This window comes from Stegostoma tigrinum, chromosome 30 (assembly GCF_030684315.1).
Source record: "Stegostoma tigrinum isolate sSteTig4 chromosome 30, sSteTig4.hap1, whole genome shotgun sequence".
In the NCBI taxonomy this organism is placed as follows: domain Eukaryota; kingdom Metazoa; phylum Chordata; class Chondrichthyes; order Orectolobiformes; family Stegostomatidae; genus Stegostoma; species Stegostoma tigrinum.
The window spans coordinates 19,315,610-19,336,885 of NC_081383.1; the positions used below are offsets into that span (position 1 = coordinate 19,315,610).

The 21,276-nt window shown below is 40.2% G+C and overlaps 1 protein-coding gene and 1 long non-coding RNA gene across 5 annotated transcripts in view; one reads left to right on the forward strand and one right to left on the reverse strand.

Moving 5' to 3' along the window:
• LOC132206088 (uncharacterized) overlaps window positions 1-7,573 on the reverse strand; it is a 102,567-nt gene extending 94,994 nt beyond the window's left edge. Inside the window, exon 1 of the long non-coding RNA XR_009442811.1 lies at window positions 7,134-7,573. This is a non-coding gene — a long non-coding RNA (uncharacterized LOC132206088). The remainder of the gene's footprint in view (window positions 1-7,133) is intronic.
• A 110-nt stretch (window positions 7,574-7,683) lies between these two features.
• Window positions 7,684-21,276, forward strand: part of dot1l (DOT1-like histone H3K79 methyltransferase) — a 99,763-nt gene continuing 86,170 nt past the window's right edge. For all 4 annotated transcript variants that reach the window (XM_048559494.2, XM_048559496.2, XM_048559495.2 and 1 more), the window contains exon 1: window positions 7,684-8,229. In XM_048559494.2, coding sequence (XP_048415451.1) covers window positions 8,149-8,229 — 81 coding nt within the window. In that variant the 5' untranslated portion in view covers window positions 7,684-8,148. The remainder of the gene's footprint in view (window positions 8,230-21,276) is intronic.

The window sequence follows — 21,276 nt, forward strand, 5'->3', positions numbered from 1 at the left end:
GACTGTAATAGGCAAGAACTTTCAAAAGTCGATTGGGAGAGGCTGTTCACAGGTAAAGGGATGGTTGGAAAGTGGAAAGCCTTCAAAAATGAAATAACAAGACTTCAGAGGCAGTATATTCCTCTTAGTGCGAAGGGCAAGGCTGGTAGGTGTAAGGAATGCTGAACGAGTAGAGACATTGAGGTTTTGGTCAACAGAAAGAAGGCATATGGCAGGTATAGACATCTGGGATCGAGTGAATCCCTTGAAGAGTATAATGACAATAGGGGTATACTCAAGAAAGCAATCAGGAGGGCTAAAAGGGGACATGAGATAGCTTTGGCAAATGCGGTTAAGGAGAATCCAAAGAGATTCTACAAATACATTAAGGGCAAAAGAAAAACCAGGGAGAGAATAGCGCCCTTAAAGATCAACAAGGTTGTCAATGTGTGGAACTGCAGAAAGTGGGTGAGATACTAAAGGAGTATTTTGCATCAGTACTTACAGTGGAAAAGGATATGGAAGGTGGAGGACTTGGAAAAATAAACAGTGATATCTTGAAAAGTGTCCATATCATAGAGGAGGAGGTACTGGACATCTTAAAGCTTATAGACGTAGATAAATCCCTGGGATTTGATAGGTTCATCCAAGAACTTTATGGAAAGCTGGGGAAGTGATTGATGGGTCCCTTGCAGAGATATCTGTACCATCAATAGCCACAGGTGAAGAGGCGGAATACTTGAAGGTGGCTAGTGTGGTGTCATTATTTAAGAAAGGTAGTTAGGGAAAGCCAGGGAAATATAGACCAGTGATCCTGACGGGAGTGGTGGGTTAGTTGTTGGAAGAGATTCCGAGGGACAGGGCGTACATGTATTAGGAAAGGCAAGGACTAAATAGGGATAGATAATGTGGCTTGGTGTGTGGGAAATCGTGTCTCACTAACCTGCTTGAGTTTTTTGAAGTAAGAAGATTGATGAAGGCAGAGTGGTAGACATTATCTAAATGAACTTGAGCAAGGTGTTTGACACCTTGGTCCAAGGTAGATAGTTAGTAAGGTTAGGTTGTGCGGAATCTAGGGAGAACTAGCCGTTTGAATACACATTTGGCTTGAAGGTAGGAGACCGAGAGAGGCTGTTTTTCAGACTGGAGGCCCGTGACCAGTGGTGTGCTACCTTATAGATGTTTACGAAAATTGTGGGGGGCAAGGATAGGGTGAATAGTCAAGGTCTTTTTCCCAGGGTAGAGGAGTCCAACATTAAAAAGTTTAAGATGAGAGGTGAAAAATTTAAAGGTGACCCAAAGGAGAACTTTTTCATGCAGTGGGTGGTGCAAGTATGGACTGAGCTGCCACAGGAAGTGGTGTAGGCTGGTACAATCACAACTTTTAAAAGGCATCTGGATGGGTACATGAATAGGAGTGATTTAGCCAAATTTAGCAAATGGCCAAATGCTGGCAATTGGGGCTAGATTTTTTTAGGATATCTGGTTGATTTGGACGAGTTGACCAAAGTATCTGTTTCCAATGCAGGTCAACTCAATGATTCTATGCCACTGGATGACTTTCAGGATGCCGGAAATCAGCTTTATATCATTGAACCATTGGCAGCCAGATGCGTATTGTACTCTATTATGCTGAAAGTTTGGAGATTGGCAAGATGGAAGTGAAATCTGTACCTGGTACAATTAGGAATTTGGGATGGAGACGACCAAGGCCAGGAATGCCTAACCTGAAGAAGTTACCCTCTTCCCTCCGGACCAACCTCAGGGACTCTCCATCTTCGGTCCGCCTCCCCCTCTCTCCCTATTTATTCCAGAACCCTCACCCCATCCCCCTCTCTGATGAAGGGTCTAGGTCCGAAACATCAGCTTTTGTGCTCCTGAGATGTTGCTGGGCCTGCTGTGTTCATCCAGCCTCACATTTTATTATCAAGGCCAGGAATTTTTGTTTTTACACTGTCTCTTTAAATTCCTGTCAAAGGACATATATGGTGAGTTTCCTACCATCCCTCAAAATGTCTCTTAGAAATAAGAATTAAAACAGAAAATTGGTGGAAACACTCAGGTCACTTTCTTGAGAGAGCAAGGCATTAAGATTTCACAACTCAAAACACTTTGTCAGAGCTGTAAAATGGAAAAAAAATCTGCTATGGCTGCAAGCTCGTGTGAATTGTGCTGTGGGCTTTAAGAAAACCCCAGACCTTTAGTGATTCTATTTTGAGAAAGGCTGTGCATCAATATTGTGAAATAGTCTCTTCTTACCACCAATGTTAACTGAATTGCTGTTCTATTCCTACTCTGTTTTTATTCCAATGATCATTTTTGGTCATATTTAAAAAGCCACATGGTTTTACATCAGTGTAGATTTCACTGCAGATAAAATCAGGACTTGAGAAGTGAGGCGATTAATACGACGGGTTAGGTCTCACTGTGCGATATGCAATGAAGGGTTTCAAGCCCCTTGGAACGTGTCTGAGTTCCAGAGATTCCTGGTTATGACAAATAAAATCATAAAGCTCTTGTTCAACTTGGCTGTCACTAATAAGCCACTTTCCCTCAACAGTTACTACAAGGCAATACATGCTGTTGGAAGGAAGCACATTCGAGTGTTTTTCAGAAAATTAAAGACATTTTTATCTCACAGGGACACAAGGCTACACAATATCATTGCTGCAAGAGCATTGTTATAGGATTGCATGCTGTACTCTTTCAGATAGATGGATAGAAAATGTAGACCAGTTTACATTTATTAACAGAGATCTACAATGATACAGAAAGAAGCATTAGCTGCTACATTAATCTGTGAAAAAATTTATATTAGTTTCTTAGATCTTCAGTTCAAGATAGATAAGTATGATTTGTCCTGAGTAATATTTAAAGTCTAATGAGTTATTAAAATGTTTCCACAAATACAATGATTCAGACTAAGGATAATGAGGTTTGATACAAAGTCAGGCTGCATTCAGACAATTAATAGCACCAATAATATGGCTCAATATCATCCAATGATTTTGAATAATGAGGCCAGCAAGCAAATTATCTTGTTCTGGTTGAACAATTTGTGACACCCAAATTTCTTTGGTGCAATTGTTGCAGTATATCGAGTCTGAGGACTTTCAGAATGACTAATATCTTGTCATAAGTGAATGAATCATCTCTATATGCAGTTGGCCTCTGTTTGTAGTACAATCTGAGAATGGGATTGTGTGACATGTTTACAGTCATAGAGATGTTCAGCAAGGAAACAGATGCTTTGGTCCAACTTGTCTATGCCAACCAGGTATCCTATTTGATTAGATTTATTGTAGTCATGTAAACCTATGTACAATGAAAAGCTTTGCGTTGCGAGCAGTTCAGGTAGATCATAACAAACAAGGATAGACAGATCAAAGGGTGTTTACAAGAGTGAGGCACACAGGTTGCACTGCACAGGAGGTACGCAAAACAAGATCAATATTATTAGAAGTTAGAGAGTCCATTTATCAGTCTAATAATAGCAGAGAAGAAGCTGTTGGTGCATGTGTTCAAGCTTCTGCTTCTTCTGCCTGATGAAATAGGGTGTAGGAGAGCATTAGTGGGGTGGGAGGGGTCTTTTTTGATGTTGGCCGCCTTACCGCAGCACCAAGAGGTGTAAATAGAGTCCGTGGATTGGGGGTTGGCTTCCGTGATGGTCTGGGCTGTGCACAATCTTCTATAGTTTTTTTTACAGTCCTGGGCAGAGCAACTGCTGTACCAGGCCATTACGCAACTGGGCAATATGCTTTTTATGGCACATCCATAAAAATTCGGGAGGCTTCTTATGCAAATACTGAATTTCCTCAGCCGCAAGAGGAAGAAGAGGCGTTGTTGTGCCTTCTAAATTAACCTAGTCCTATTTGCCAACATTTGGCTCATATCCTTCTAAACTCTTCCCGTTCATGTGCCCATCCAGATGTCATTTAAGTGTTAACTGTACCAGCCTTCACCACTTCCTCTGGCAGCTCATTCCACACATGCACCACCCTCTGCATGAAAACATTCCTCCTAGGTCTCTTTTAAATCTTTCCCACTCACCTTAAACCTATACCTTCTAGTTTTGTACCTGGGAAAAAGGGCTTGGTTATTCACCCTTTCCATGCTCCTCATGATTTTATAAACCACTATAAGGTCACCCATCAACATCTGACACTACAGAGAAAGTAGCTCCAGCCTATTCAGCTTCTCCCTATAGCTCAAACCTTTCAATTGTGGCAACATTCTTGTAATTATTTTCTTAACCCTCTCAAGTTTAACAACATCGTAACAGAGAGAACAGAATTGAACATCGTATTCCGAAAGTGGCCTAACCATTGTCCTGTATAGCTGCAAATTGACCTCCCAACTCCTATGGTCACTGCATTGACCAATAAAGGCAAGTGTACCAAACACCTTCTTCAGCACCCTGTCTACTTGCAACTCAATTTTCAAGGAATTATGAACCTGCACCCCAAGGTCCCTTTGTTCAGTAACACTGGATAGTGACGAAGGATGCTATAGGTTGCAGAGAGACATAGATAAGCTGCAGAGTTGGGCTGAGAGGTGGCAAATGGATTTTAATGCAGACAAGTGTGAGGTGATGCACTTTGGTTGGAGTAACCAGAAGGCAAAGTACAGGGCTAATGGTAAGATTCTTGGCAGTGTAGATGAGCAGAGAGATCTCGGCGTCCATGGACACAGATCCTTGAAAGTTGCCACCCAGGTTGACAGGGCTGTTAAGAAGGCATACAGTGCTTTAGCTTTTATTAATAGAGGGATCGAGTTCCGGAACCAAGAGGTTATGGTGAAGCTGTACAAAACTCTGGTGTGGCTGCACTTGGAGTATTGTATACAGTTCTGGTCACCACATTATAAGAAGGATTTGGAAGCTTTGGAAAGGGTGCAGAGGAGATTTACTAAGATGTTGCCTGGTATGGAGAGAAGGTCTTACGAGGAAAGGCTAAGGGACTTGAGGCTGTTTTCATTAGAGAGAAGAAGGTTGAGGGGTGACTTAATTGAAACATATCAAATAATCAGAGGGTTAGATAGGGTGGATAGGGAGAGTCTTTTTCCTAGGTTGGTGATGGCGAGCTTTAAATTGAGGGGTGAAAGATATAGGACAGATGTCAGAGGTAGTTTCTTTACTCAGAGAGTAGTAAGGGAATGGAACGCTTTGCCTGCAACGGTAGTAGATTCGCCAACTTTAGGTACATTTAAGTCGTCATTGGATTAGCATATGGATGTACATGGAATAGTGTAGGTTAGATGGGCTTGAGATCGGTATGACAGGTCGGCACAACATCGAGGGCCGAAGGGCCTGTACTGTGCTGTAAAGTTCTATGTTCCCCAGGATGCAATACTCATGATTTTATCATGACCTGAGCTTTTCTTCATTCAGTTTAGTGTATCTCTGGTTTAGCTCAGTCGCTGTGTTGCTACCAGAAGAGTATGTGAATTGTAGCAGTGATGACATTGCTAAAGGAGATCTTTGCAATACTTGGAATCGTGGACCTTCTTATGTCAGATAATGAGCCACAGTTTGCCACTGAGTATGATAAAAAGCTCTCAACATCATGTACATTTGTCCATACTACTGGGTGATCAAGATAGCTTCAAGACAATCGAGAAGCTAAAAGATGAGTATTTACAGTGAAAGCACTGCTGAAGAAGAGTGATGGCATTCAACCTGCACTTTGGAGCTCTTGTTCAACTCCACCCAAGAATAGTTTAGCTGCATACAGACCCCTCATGGGAAGAAGACTGAGAACGCAACTCTCTCCTCTTCCACATACACTGACAATGAGTTTTTCAAGGGGCTGCATTGAAAACATGTGGGATAAACTGGATGATTACCAATCCAGTCAGTGGTGAAACTATGAAGAATGTCAAAAGCATGCAAACTGCCAGACCTCCACCAGGACAGCCAGTCTGAATTTTAGCCCGAGATAGTAGGAACTGCTGATGCTGGAGAATTTCAGATAACATGGTGTGAAGCTGGATGAACACAGCAGGCCAAGCAGCATCGGAGGAGCAGGAAAGTTTGACGTTTTGGGTCGAGACCCTTCTTCAGAAATACTGAATACTTTCACCACTGACTGGATTGGTAATCATCCAGTTTATCCCACATGTTTTCAATGCAGCCTCTTGTAAATTCATTGTCAGTGTATGTGGAAGAGGAGAGAGTTGCGTTCTTAGTCTTCTTCCCATGAGGGCTCTGTATGCAGCTAAACTATTCTTGAGTGGAGTTGAACAATAGCTCCAAAGTGCAGGTTGAATGCTATCACTCTTCTTCAGCAGTGCTTTCACTGTAAATACTCATCTTTCAGCTTCTCGGTTGTCTTGAAGCTATCTTGATCACCCAGTAGTATGGACAAATGTACATGATGTTGAGAGCTTTTTGTCATACTCAGTGGCAAACTGTGGCTCATTATCTGACATAAGAAGGTCCACGATTCCAAGTATTGCAAAGATCTCCTTTAGCAATGTCATCACTGCTTCAATTCACATACTCTTCTGGCAGAAATACTGAAGGGTCTTGACCCAAAACGTCAAACTTTCCTGCTCCCCTGATGCTGCTTGGCCTGCTGTGTTCATCCAGCTTCACACCGGGTTTTCACTGAATTCAAACCCAAGCTTGCTTTGGTGAAGCAGTGGAACAGATACCACATTGAACCACTGTGGTCTGACACAGACATGCTCTAATTTCTACCCAACGGCAATGTTCCACACAGTTAAAGCATCACAGTTGAGCAGATCAGGAATATGCATTCATCTAGAGATTCAGGTCGTGGTCAGGTTGCTGAAGTGGAAGCATCTGTCAACTCTCCTCGTGATGAGTCGAGAGCCCATGGAAGATTTGAATTGCTGATCTCCTCCAAAGGAGAGAAGAACATGTTCAGGCAGACAAGTGAAAACCAGCACAGCAATTGTCCTTGGATGAAAGGAAATTGAAATCAGAGAACTTGGGGGGGGGTGGAAAAGGGGGGTGAGGAGGGAAGGAGGTGTTCTCATTCTCAAGGATTAAGTCTGTTTGTATATATGTTAATGAGACAATCTATATCGTCACAGAAAGTGATGCCATAAAACAGAACCTGCTCTCTCGTATGGCCTTATGCCAACATGAAGATAAAATAATTCTTGAATAAAGTTCATGTTTTGCTTACCTCAGCAGATCCTGTAAGTATTCTTTGGCAGTATAATCAGATTAAAATAATCAGAGAATTTGGCTATATCACTAGGAAATGACCTTCAATTTGGAGAGGGTGGCTTGGGTGAGTGGATGATGATACACACAACTTGCAATTTTGCAAGTTTCTCTCTGAAGAATGATCAGTCAGTAGTGTGATGGTGTAAATCAGTTGCGTTTAGCTCAGTTCTGGATTCTCACCATAAAATCTTGCACAGAAATGGTTTTCGTTGATGCACAGCTCAGAGCCCTAACAATAAAATCCATGTACAGAGATGGTTTCAGTTGACACACAACTCAAGGCGCTGACAATGAAACCTAGCACAGAGATGGGTTTCATTGATACACAGCTCAGGGCTCTCACAATAAAACCTCTGCACATTCCAGAGCGCAGCGCCGGAACACACCCTTCGGATGTCTCCTGTTCTCTCCACATCACGTGCTTGGAACAATCGGCTCCGGCTAATTAGCATACATTTGCGGTGTCAAAACACCCCCCCGCATCTCCGACTTGGTAGAACCTCCGGCAAAGCGCAATGTTCAACGGAGGACGGATTAATCAGCGTGACCTTGTCGTTTGTTTCGACCCGTTTCGGGACGAATCGAAGGGCATGCAGATTTTTGCGCATGGGTCATGTGAATTTTGTGAAATAAAGTCGAGCGGAGCCGTGCAACGATGGGATGACAGTTGCAGGAGATTCTGGAAACCCCCTATATTCGCGTGTTGGTCTGGCCTGCGGTACAGCTCTCTCGGTCGCTCAGTTCACGCCGGCCCAAGATGGCCGGGCTTTGGGATCTGGTGACAGTGAGTCGTGCAAGGGATATGATGACAAATTACGTTTGAACTTTTTTTTGACTCACTCATATATTAAAAAAAATCAACGCCCCCCTCTTCCCTCCCACCCTTGTTCCATTTCGACTCTTAACTCCCCTTTTTTTTGCCAAAATCTTTTCAATCCGTCAAGACATAGCATGATAGTACCAGGAAGAAAATGGGTGAGAAGCACGAACTGCGTCTTAAAAGCCCAGTGGGTGCGGAGCCCGCTGTGTATCCCTGGCCGTTACCAGTCTATGTAAGTGGAGGGAAAAGCTAGAGAGAGAGAGAAAATAAAGAAAAAAAAATGAGGTTGTTCGCGGGCTCTCGCGCGGCAATGAGGCGGGGAGCAGGGAGAGGGCGAGCGCGGCTTCCGCGGGGCCCGAGTAACAGCGACAGCCAAAACAAAACCCCTCTTTTTTTCCCCCCCTTCTTCATGGACAGGGAGGGAAACAGAAATACTTGGGTCAGAACTTGGTGGTGATGATGATTTTAAAACAAACGTCGATGTGCCGCGTCGGTTGGGCTTGTGATATATGCGAGGGAATACCGGTTTGTGTGCTCAGTCCCGGAGCCGGTGTCGGAAGACAGGATATTTGTTCTCTTTGTCTCAGACCAACATTCATTGTCGGGGTTTGGCAAAGGGGATTAATCAAAATCGAAGCCGTATGGGTCCCTGGCTTTGAAGGATCGGACCGTCCTTTTTTGAATTTCTTAGGCTGTTGTGGAAAGCCCAAATTTTGCCAGAATGATTTTGAATCGAATGAGTTCTGTTTCTTCACCTTTCTCTTCTTCCCCCCCCCCACCCCCAGTTGTATTGTAGAATGACTTTTAGTCACTAACATTTGCCCCGTTTTCCTAATCCGCCCCTGTATGTAGCTTGGTGACATTTTTTGGTCTGTGCAGTTGCAGATGGGGAGGTTGTCTTGAGGCCCAAAATAGCTAGATCGATATTGGACAGGGTATGTTTTCAAATTTTCTCGGTTCTATAAAAGTGTTTTCGGGGTGCAACTACTTTCAATTTCAATGTCACCACGTGCTGGATTTCCTCTTGTGGTTGTCTATCATTTTTTGTTTGGTTTGTATTGAGTTGGAAATCGGGTGAAAAGCATGATAGTGTGAAAAATGACTATCGCTTCTGGCTTCGGAATGACAGGAATTCACCAGGAGCGACTGCTTTTTATGGACTCGTCTGCAACAACGAGTTATAGTTACATACATGTGCCTTCCCGGACCTGGAAACAGACATACTTTAAACATTATTGAACTTAACTGGCGAATTATTGCCAAAAGCTAGGCGTGGACAGGCTGTCTCTTGGTATGATGACCATGCGTTGTTATGGTTTGATAGTGCACGGCCCCGTGCTGACGTTCCTCACGACTGTGGGAGGGGAGACTCTTAAGTAGATCAGCATCAAACAGCTGTTGGCTCAGAATGATACGGTGATAGATTGGCTAATTAAGGGAAAGCACTGGGCTCTTCCCTGAAAATGTTGACTATTGCCTTATCTGCGTGACTTGTTACCAGAAATGCCACATAATGTTCCAACCTTATTGACTAATATGTTTGTAACATTTATGTCGGTTGTGAAGTTCAGAAACTTTTGTATTGTAACCATCTATGATTCGGCAATGAGTCACATTCAGCAGCGTACTGAATCGACAATTTCTATTTGTCTTTTCTACACACGACTTAGCAAACGTGCAAATTCCTGTCTGTAGTAGCTGAAGGACGTTTGACAGAATAGATTGTTTCAAACTGCAGAATTCTAGTAAAACGACTTGATGTTGAAAATACGATTTGAGGAGCAAAAATAATCCTTCATATTTGAAAATATTGCCCTGGATATTCCATTTGGCACCTTTTTTAAACCGCAGTTTTCACTTTTGGAACATGCTTTAACTGTAAAGAATTATTTTATTTGTACATTATGAAAATAACCTTATTTGAAAAGGCTAATAGTACCTAGTCAGGTATTTGAACAGAACTGGTTTCAGTACACTTAATGCAAAAGTAACAGATTTTGAGCCTTTGGATGCCAGAATGATTTGTTCAGTCCCCCATTTCTGAAGAAGGGTCTCAACCCGAAACGTTAAATTTTCCCGCTGCTCTGATGCTGCTTGGCCTGCTGTGCTCATCCAGCTTCACACCGTGTTATCTCATGATTTGTTCAGTTTTTTTGACTGGGGGGGTGCAATACTTCAGTTATAACTGGAGCACCAGTTTTATCCTGAGCAATGGAACTAAAACTTAGAATAATTAAAAATATTCTGCGTAATTTTAATGTGGCTGTGATTGTTTAGCAATGCTCTCATGTATGTTTTAATTCTCTACAGTTTGTCTTGGTTTTCTTATGACGTTGAATGATGTGAATGTGATATATAGCCACAAACACTGCTTGCCAGAAAAAGTTAGTGTAAGGTTGAAAGTGAATTGTAACTTTTTAAATGGAAGCTGTTGCTCTTTGAAGTGAGGCTACACAGTTATGTCATTTTACCAAACCTTTAATGTGACGATTGGGAGGGTAAGAAATGCTCAACATTCCAAATGGATGTAAATGATGCCGGAAAAATTTAAGGTATTTTTATAAGAGCTGAGAGTCTGGTTAGGAGAACATATTTGGAGAGATGCAAATGGCAACTTTGTATTTAAGTAGTGCCTCCATGTAAAATGACCCAAGGCACTTCACAGGACTGAATTGTCAGGTAAAATTTGACAAACTCTAAGGAGATATTAGGACAAGTAACCAAAAAAAACTGTGTTGGAGGTAGGGGGAGAAAAGATATTTGAAGAAAAATCTTAAATGAGAGCTGTGGAGAGATTTAAGAAGGGAATACCAATGCTTTGGGCTTTAGCAGTTGAAGCCACACTGATCGGTAAGCAGAAGAAAATTTGGATGTGCAAGTGACTGGAAATTGGAGATGACATGAAGACTTCATTTTTCTTTCTTGAAGGCTCATTACTGTTGATATTTGGTTTTGGGTGTATTTTGAAGACGTCTAGACTAACAAGACTGGCTATTAAAATTTTAAATCTCATTTGCTCAAGTTTATCAATTGACTTGCTTTCTTTTTTGCATTTATTAATGAGCATTTTTCCACAATACAATTGGATAGCACTTATGGATAGAAATACTGACTTAATGTCTTGCTTCCCTTTACTCGGTCCTCCTGGTGATCTGATGTTCTTCAGAGTTTTGTAATGAATCGTTTGGTTGATGCCATCTTAAGTCCAGGCGGGTATTGAACTGAGACCTCTTATCTGTGCACTGCACCAAGTTATCCCTTTTACTGTTTGACCATCAGATGGAGCTGTCTTAGAAAGCTTTGGTCTGGATATGAAGTTATCTATTGTCAAGCAAACTGAATTTGTTCTTGTCTCCATGACGATGAATCAACTCCTCAAAGAAATCCATACTCTGTATCCATGGTTGGATTTTTTTATTAACATTTTGTTTACATTCTTAAATGTCTCCAGATTATCATTGGCCACAACCAGCAATGTTCTGCAATATTGAACTTTAAAAGAGGTTGTTGAATTTCTTTTGCTGGAAAATGGTTGCTTAATTTCAAGTATACATACTTTAACTTTTATTTATTTTCAAGTCCCATATTTCTGCTAAATGGTTGGTCACAATTTGGTGTTCAATCTACCCATCTTTGATAATCTGGAATGTGATGACACCTCCACTTGTTTTTGTTTCCCCTTGTTTTGCATACAACACCTTTGTCTCTCCTTAAGATATAGGAGTAGAGTGGAAGTCTACTCCACCATTTGATAATGACTGTTTCTCAACCCCATATTCCTGCATTCTCTCCGTAACCTTTTGATCTCTAATCAAGAGCCTATCTATCTGTCTTTAAATACACTTTGATTTGGCCTCTGTCACAGAGGGCTGTAATGTATTTAACAGATCCACCACTAAAGGATCATCTGTTCACACTGAGCTGTGCCCTCAGGTCCTATTCTCTCCTAGTGGAATCATCTTCTCCATATTCACTCTTTCTGGGCCTCTCTGGGTTCTCTAAGTTTCAATGAGACCCCCTCCCCCTCTCATCTTTGTAAACTCCATTGAGTACAGACCCAAAATCCTTAACCTGTCCTCCTGTGACGAGCTGGTCATCCTTGGGATCAGTTTTGTCAACCACCTGTGGACCCCCTCAAAGGCCAATACATCCATCCTTAGATATGGGGACCAAAACACTCAACATTACATGTGCAGTCTGACTGGAATGTTTTACAGACTCCAAGTATATCTCTAGAGATAACAACAAGGTGTAGAGCTGGATGAACACAGCAGGCATCAGAGGAGCAGGAAGGCTGACATTTTGGGCCTGGATCCTACTTCAGAAAAAAGTAGATCTCTGCTCTTGTATTCTAGCTGTCTTGAAATAAATGCTAACATTGCATATGCCTTCCTAACTGCTGACTGAACCTGTGACAATAATGTGACTTTCAAGAGGTTATTTTGTCCTGGTTTTTCTTTGGAGCAGAAGGAGATTGTGAGGCAGGTTGTGAGCTGCCTCTAAGAAAGTAAACGACATGTGAGTCCTTGGGCTTTTTAACACTTGGAACAATGGAAGCAGCCTGGGTGTTGCTGTTGACATAGACGAGGTTTTCTAGGTTTTTATTCGTAGTTGTCAGGTTTAGCTTTAAGCAGAAGCAATTTGGGTCTCGAGTTGGAAGCTTCAGTCAGTGTCTCCTGGCTGCTATGCTCTGAATTTTGTCTTGATGTTTTTTTTCCTCCTGGATTAGAGAACTGCATGTGAGAATCTCTGAAATTTATTGTTAGTGTGTTAGAACATTAATTGATAGCTACTGTATCAAAGTTATTCTAAATTCCTCCTTCCTTTTTGTTTGAACTATAGTATTTTCAATTGTTTTGCTTAACATCAAAATAGTCTGAGCAGTTACTCTGCATCTGCAATACAGCACCTCATGCCTTCCTTTTACAATAAGAAAGTTAGTCTAGGCTACTATAAAATCTTTTGAGGGAGGTGTCTGATGTGGCTCATAACAACCTACATGTTAATCTTAACCATCTCCCTAGCACAGATTCAGTTCGGGCATTGAATGAATGGGAATTTGACCTTGCATGTTGTGTCATTTGTGGCATTTATTTTAAAGAAAAGACAGGAATGTTATGACTTGTGACCTAATTATATAATAAAACTTCTTGAAGAAACTGTACGTTACTATGGCCTCAAGTTCTAATTGCTTCAGAAACTCCAGTGGTAGATTATGCAGCATTGAGCCACGAGAAAATGATCTGCGTAATTTTGTATAATGAAGCTGTTTTGTGTCAAATTTTAACATTTGTTTCCAAACAAACGATGTTAGTTTTGGGAAGGTTTATACATATGTGAGTGTAAAGTATCCAGTGTGGTCCAATAGTATAGTTTAATTCAAATATTGAATTCCCAGCTAAGATGTTGGAAATGTTTAAATGTTGCCAGGCATATTTCCCATTTGTTTAGGTATTGGAAACTGTACAGTTTCTAACTTTACTGTGTATCTGTCATTGATATGGCAAACAAAACATTTGTCGGTACGGCATCCATGTTAGGAGTGGATTTCAATTATTACTTAAGTGATATTTTTAAAAATTGAGACCTGCAATTAGCAGAAAATATACATAGCTGGAGAACTTGATAGATGAAATAAGTAAACAGGATTGTGAAGAAGTTGAAATGGATTTAATGAACGGAGCTGAACAAGCAGTTAAAATGAAATGAAATCAGGATTGGAAAGGAGGAGGCTAACTGACTTTGGGAAGAAGTTATAGAAGTTGGAGACAAAATTGGTAAAATCCTGGTGGTTAATGAAATGAGAATAGGGTGGCCCATTGTTAAATGTGAAGTATGAATCGGGCTGTAAGCCTGAAGATCATTTAAGTAGGCACAATACATTGGAAACCCTAAGCAATTAATGAGGGGGGCGGGTGGGATTTCATGTGGTCTGTCGTCTGTTGGCCAAAATTATAGATAAACCAGAAGTGCTGACAGCACATAAATATATAAGGCATGGTTTAGAAGTTTGCAGAAGACACCAAAATTGGCAGTGTAGTGGACAGTGAAGAAGGCTAGCTAAGAGTAAAATGGAAGCTTGATCAACTGGGTGAAGGAATGGCAGATAGAGTTTAAATTAGAGAAATGTGAGGTGTTGCACTTTTTTTGAGACAGACAACAGTAGGACTTTGGCAGTTAATGGTAGGATCCTGGAGAGTGTTGTTGAACAGACCTATCTAGCAGTGCGGGTACAGTTCTTTGAAAGTTGAATTGCAGGTAGGCAGTGTGGTGAAGAAAGAATTTGACATGCTTGCCTTCATGGTCAGAGCATTGATTTTTGGAATTGGCATGTTGTGATAAAGCTATAAAAGACATTGGTGAGGCCACATTTGGAGTGCTATGTACAGTTCTCATTGCTGTGCCACAAGAAGAATGCTATTAAACTGGAAGGTGTGCAAAGAAGATATTGAAGGCTATTGCTGGGACTGGAAGGTTTGCCTTGTCAGGAGTGCTGGATAGGCTGGGACACTTTTTCCTGGAGTGTAGGAGGTTGAGGAGTGACCTCGGACGTTTATCAAATCATAAGAGGCATCAACAAGGTGCATCGCTAAGGTATTTTCCCCAGGGGAGAGGAGTTCAAAGCTAGCGAGCATAGTTTTAAGGTGAGAGGAGAAAGATTTAAAGATTCTGAAGGGCTGTGGCATAAAAGTGTCCAAATACAAACAATAGTGCTCTTCATCTGTTTTCATTCTACTGAGGTCCAACTTTGTTTTCTGTCTTCCATTCTATACAATACTGGTAAAGCCGTGTTCCGGCATCTGCACAGGTTTTAGAATTGCTACAGTTTTGCACAAATGAGTTGAAACCAGAATGCCAAAGTAATGACATACTGCATGCCCAGCTCGACCTTTCACAACATAACTACATCAAGAATACAATTTAATGAAAATTAAAATTACTCATTCTTCAATCAGGAACAGATGAAAATTTGGTTATGCCTTGAGGGAAAAACATAGTAAAAGCTATTGGTTTCCAAAATATTCCAGAATCAGATGGTCACACAATAAAAAAAATTTACAAATGGCACTTAAAGATGTCCTTATAAGTAAAGTTACCAGTAAAGCAGTATTACCATATTGGAACATTTTCAACGCAATGCAATCTTCAATAATATAGATGACCCAGGGAAAAGATTAAAGCTATTTGACATGAGAGATTAGGCCTTTGGAGTTAATGTCAAATAGCTTTAATCTTTTCCCTGGGTCATCTATATTATTGAAGATTGCATTGCGTTGAAAATGTTCCAATATGGTAATACTGCTTTACTGGTAACTTTACTTATAAGGACATCTTTAAGTGCCATTTGTAAATTTTTTTTTATTGTGTGACCATCTGATTCTGGAATATTTTGGAAACCAATAGCTTTTACTATGTTTTTCCCTCAAGGCATAACCAAATTTTCATCTGTTCCTGATTGAAGAATGAGTAATTTTAATTTTCATTAAATTGTATTCTTGATGTAGTTATGTTGTGAAAGGTCGAGCTGGGCATGCAGTATGTCATTACTTTGGCATTCTGGTTTCAACTCATTTGTGCAAAACTGTAGCAATTCTAAAACCTGTGCAGATGCCGGAACACGGCTTTACCAGTATTGTATAGAATGGAAGACAGAAAACAAAGTTGGACCTCAGTAGAATGAAAACAGATGAAGAGCACTATTGTTTGTATTTGGACACTTTTATGCCACAGCCCTTCAGAATTTAACACCAGTGGCGTTTTAAGTAAAACTTTATAACTACACTTTTAATTACATCCAAAATAGGGTTATTACTTGCGATAACAAATTAAAAAGGCTATTCTGATTTCATCCTGTTTCTGTCATTGGCAGTTTTGCGTTATGCTGAGATAGGATAAATGTTGTTCTTAGCACAGTATTTTACTTCGTAGTGAATGCATTTTGTACAGCAGGTTTCACTGAGTTTGACTCTTTGAGAAATTGAAATTATAGCTAAGTTACACATTATGCTCCCACAAAACCAATATGATATTGACTGGGTAATCTATCTCCATGTTTACTGAAGAGCAAGTGTCAAGAATCATTGATTAGAAAGCAGAAGCAACCGTTTGGGTTATTGTGCCAGCGCAGAAAATGGAATAAGACGGTCACTGGATTGTTGACTAAATAGCCACATAGGCTGTGGCACGGATTGAACTCACTGCAGAATCACAGAATGGTTCCTGGGCAGAGCAGGCCATTTGGACCATGGTGTGTACTGGAAGAAATGCGATCACCAGAGTTTGAAACTATGTGGGGGTGTGAGTGGGCCCCAGCGAATTTCTAACTAGTTGCTTTATAAATGTTCTATCAATACTACAGACCAGATAGTGTTCAGTTTGTAACTGTTGAAGTTACAGTGCTATAACATGAAATCTTTACTGTGTTCCATTTGTAATGCTGTATTTTGAGACATAATGGCCCTTGCTTATCCCAGCAAAATTCCAAAGCGCTCAACTCTATCAAAAGATATTGAGGCTGTGGTTTTCTTCTGCTGCAGTATCTTCAACAAAAGCATAGTTTATAATAGCTATCTTCTCCTTACTGAGTGACTGACTTCTCAAAACTCCTCCCTTGAATATGTTTAGTGCATGTCAACTCCACTACCATTAATCACATTAAAAGGTCAAAGCATTGTATTCAAGCCATATTGACCTGGATTGCAAGTCATGTGCTGGATGCTGTTGAATTATTGGATCAGTATACGTACATTGTATACAGAGGAAAAGTATTAAGAAAGGATTTTGCTTTTGTTCAGAAACCTGCTTGGAGACCAGATGTATAGTACAGGGTGGTTGAGAATAACAATCTCTCAGGTTTTTTGAAAAAGATGAAATTCATCCTACTGTTTACTTGTCAAGATCATGATTATCAGGTTCCTGAATAGATGTAGTTAGAGAAATAATGTACAGTATGATGAATATTCTGCATTGTAGGACACAAGACCCTTCAAGGAATCTTGCCATGAGGAACTTGTTCCCTGTTTAGAAAATTTGACTTTTTTTGTTTTTTAATGAAATAATTATTTGGAAAATTAGTTTTTAAGTTGAAGCAATTGTGTAATTTATATGAACCAAAGAGAAATTTGACAAGGTAAATTTGAAATAATACTTGGGTGCATTTGTGCAAGTGTTCAGTTCTGAAGTATCTTGTTATCTGAATTAGGGTGATTTTGGCTATTTAATTGATTCTGATTTCCCACAGTAATGAAAGTGTTCATGTGCTGGGTTTCAAGTTCACCAGTCAGCCAAATGTTCGTTTTAAATTTATTGCCTTGGTTATTGCCTTCACTGCAACAAGACATTGTTCTTACAACTGAACCAGGTGGGAAGATCAATAAATGTTAGTGTTACTCAACACTGGTAATTCTGAAAGAATATTCATTGCATTACTTTTATGAAGCCCAGATATGATGATTATCGTCATTTTGTTTTCCCAGTTGGATTTTTTTGGTCAATCTTTTCAGAATTTGTCATCACAATAATTTCCTTTTGTCATCTTCTCCCCTTGTTCTTAATTTATGTTTTGCTTTTGGCTATTATGAAGTTTTGTTCATGTATCAATGCATATACTTTCAGCTATTCTTGTGTCCCTACTAATATTTTTCTTAAATTAAAATATTAAGTATAATGTCAGATTAATTCAACGTACTAGTGTTCGATTTAATGTAAACTAGTCAGATTCAATACATCAGTTCACTGCTGCTGAGCCACACGCCCATGTCATTGTCCCCTCCAAAGCAGGTCAACTTGAACGTTAAGATTTTTTTCAGATCTTAATCGACATGACTTTGAGTTTTAATATTTTCACCTATCCTGTGCTAAATGCTCAATGGATTTCTCTGTCTCAACCAATTTTAATTGAAGTCTTATCGTTCAGATTATTAACTTAAACCCAGTTCTTAGTTACTCCTCAATGCAACTGCTGTTAGTCAGAATATTTCCAAGATCTTTTGACATTCCTGTAACAAATAAGAGTAGGGCATATACAAATAACTGTAGGACCTTGGGTAATGTTGTAGAACTGAGGGGTGCATTTAATTCTTAGAAATTTGCATCACGTAGACAGGATAGTTAAAAAGGCATTTGGCAGGCTTGCCTTCATTGCTCAGTCCTTTTGAGAGTAAGAGTTGAGAAGCCATGTTGAGGTTGTACAGAACGTTGGTGAGGCCTCTTCTGGAATACTGTGTTCGTTCTGGTTGCTCAGCCATAGGAACGATAGTATCAAGCTGGAGAGGGTTCAGACAAGATTGACCAGGATGTCGCTGGGTATGAAAGGTTTGAGTTATGGAAGGCTGAATAGGTTGGGACTTTGTCCACTGGAGCATAGGAGGTTGAGAGGTGCCCTGATAGAAGTTTATAAAATGATGAGAAGTATACATAGAGTCGATGGTAGTTGTCTTTTCCCTAAGATGGGGAATTTCAAGACTAGGGGCCCATTTTTAAGGTGATCGGAAAGACATTTAAAAAAGACTATCCTACTATCTCTTAAAGACATGCAAAGTTTTTATACCTCTGATATAACTTGCAGACTTAATGATGAGTATGAAAATTGGGCAGCAGAATTTGTAATTTCCTAGAATGATGCAAAATTGAATGACTTGGCAGCTTTGGTATTTCCATCAACCTAACGATAAAGAATTTTTTTTAATCTACTGCTTATGAAATGTCTGTATAATGATAACTGCCTCTCACGTGTTCGGAGTCTGTAACTGCATGCCCCCCATTAGAGAAAAGTTGCCACAAAGTGCATGCAGTCGTGAATTTTTAATGTTTTAAATAAATATCAAATAGTGTGTTTAAACAAAGAATCAAATATAATTTCACATTGGAAGCTGAATTCTTGTCTTCAAGATTGCAAAATGCTCTGATTCCCATGTTTCGTGCCACAGAAGTTGATTTCTTTTTAATGTATCACCCCTACTTTGGCTTGATTTTCCAATTAACGCACAGTGCTTAATTTTTTATATCTGTATCCAATTATGAAACCTCTCCCTCCTATCATTGTAAATAAGATATGAGAAGAATATGTTGAATGGTTACGTTGTTAGAGTTGCTCCCTTGGCTTGGATCACGTTTGGTATTTTATCCAATAAGTAAATAAGAATTCTCTGAGGTTTTGGAGTAGATTTGTAGCTTGGGTTGTGGTTGTTGAGGCCGCCAAGCTGGTTTGTTGTTTTGCAGACATTTTGTTACCATGCTGGGTAACATTATCAGTGCAGCCTCCAATGAAGCGTTGGTGTCTTTTCCCGCCTGGGTTTTAAACTCTGGGGACCATTGAGCTGGATTTCCTCACTTTCAGTTTTCAATCGTAGTGGAGTGTATGTGGTGTTGAGTTCTGTGTGTTTACTAATGGCTTTCTTCATGGAGTGCCAGGCTTCTAGGAATACTGTCTGTCTCTGCTTAGCTTGTCTCAGGATTTTGGTGTTGTCCCGGTCAAATTGGTGGTTCTCCTTATCCATGTGGATTGAGACGAGTGAGTATAGGTTGTGTCTTTTTGGTGTTCGTGTATCCTTGTTGTTATCTTCCTTCCTGTTTGTCCATTGTAGTGTTTCTCTCAGTCTTTGCAGGGGATCTTGTAGATGACATTGGATTTGTCCATGTCCACCAATTTGACCTGGACAACACCAAAATCCTGGGACAAGCTAACTAGAGACAGGCACTGGAATTCCTAGAAACCTAGCACTTCATGAAGAAAGCCATCTTTTGAGTTTTGTACTGTAAGTCACATAATGGGTTTGCCTGGTTAGAATATGTCAATCCAAGATAGTTCATAAATATCTGTCAATATTATACGTAGATTAGCAGCAGAAGTTGCAGCCTTTCAGATGAGATTGAGTTGAGAGCTTGATAGTTTGTAATACTGGGAACGCTGCAAAGCTTAGCTAATTTTAGTTTTTTGTAAGGAATTGTATGCTTTCTAGTCTGACTATTGAATGATAGGACAGAAATTAAGTGGCTGAGAAGAGAGACCTGTTGCTGAAGCATTTTTGACTTGCAATCTTCAAGACAAACCAAGAATGGCAAATTTCAAATGATCTCAATTTATATCATGGTAAAAAAAGTGTATTAAGTGGTTGACATATTGGCGAATCAAGGAAACAGAAGAGAACTATAGGCTTTCCAAACTTTTGGGTAATTAAGATAAAGTGCAAGATTTGAAGTACTCCCTTGTGTTCTGCAGAGGCCAAATCTCTCTCAACTGTATGTGAATGTTGTAGGAGCAGTAGGCCATTCACCCAACTGATTTTGCTGCACCATTCTGACATCACGGCTGATCTGAGAATCCTAACTTCACTGTATTGCATTTTAACATAACCCTCAGTTTCTACACTGATAAAATACCTATTTATCCAGCCTCCAATATACTTTACAAACAGTCTCAACAGCTCTCGGCAGTAAAGAAGTCCACATACACTATCCAGTGACAGAAGACATTTCCCTAAATTCTACTTCAATGATTGATCCTTTGCCCTGAGATTATGGCCTCCTGGTCCCAAATCTCCCACAATGGTAAGCACCTTCAGTATCTGCCCTGTCAAGACTCCTCAGAATCTTCTTGTTTTGGTAAGGTTATCGCTTGTTCCTTTCAACTCAGTGCAGGCCCAACCTTCTCAAAGTCCCACTGTGGCTAAGATCAACCTACTGAACCTTCTTAGGATTGCTTTGAATGCCAGTATATTTTTCCTTTCGATAAGGTTGCCAAAACTGTTGACAGTGTTCTAGATGTTGTGTAACTTGTGCCTTGTATAGATTTGGCTGACCTGTATTTTTATGCTTTATTCTCCTTGAAGTAGATGCCAACAGTTCATTTGCTTTCTTAGCTGCTGAACTTGGATGCTAGCTTTTTTTGGTTTAAGCAGAGGATATCCCTCTGTGCTAAAACTTTCTGTAGTCTTTCTCCATTAAAATTCTTATTTCTCTCTCCATAGTGTCTCATTTTTCCAGAAATGTTCCATCTGCCAAGTTTTCTTTTCTGCCCACTTGCTTAACATGTCCATAATTCCACCAAGGACTCTTTGTATTGTTCTCGTCACTTGCCTTTCCACTTTTATTGTTCTCTGTAAACTTTGCGATTATAGTGTACATTCGCTTCTTTCTCCATTCAAATAACCCCTAGACAAGTAGGAAATAATTGTGGCTCCAGTGCTCTGTGGCACTCCATAGTTACAGGTTCCCTTCCAGAAAAGGCCCCCCCACCATTTAAAAAAAAAAACCCTATGAGCTCTTCTTAATAAGACTT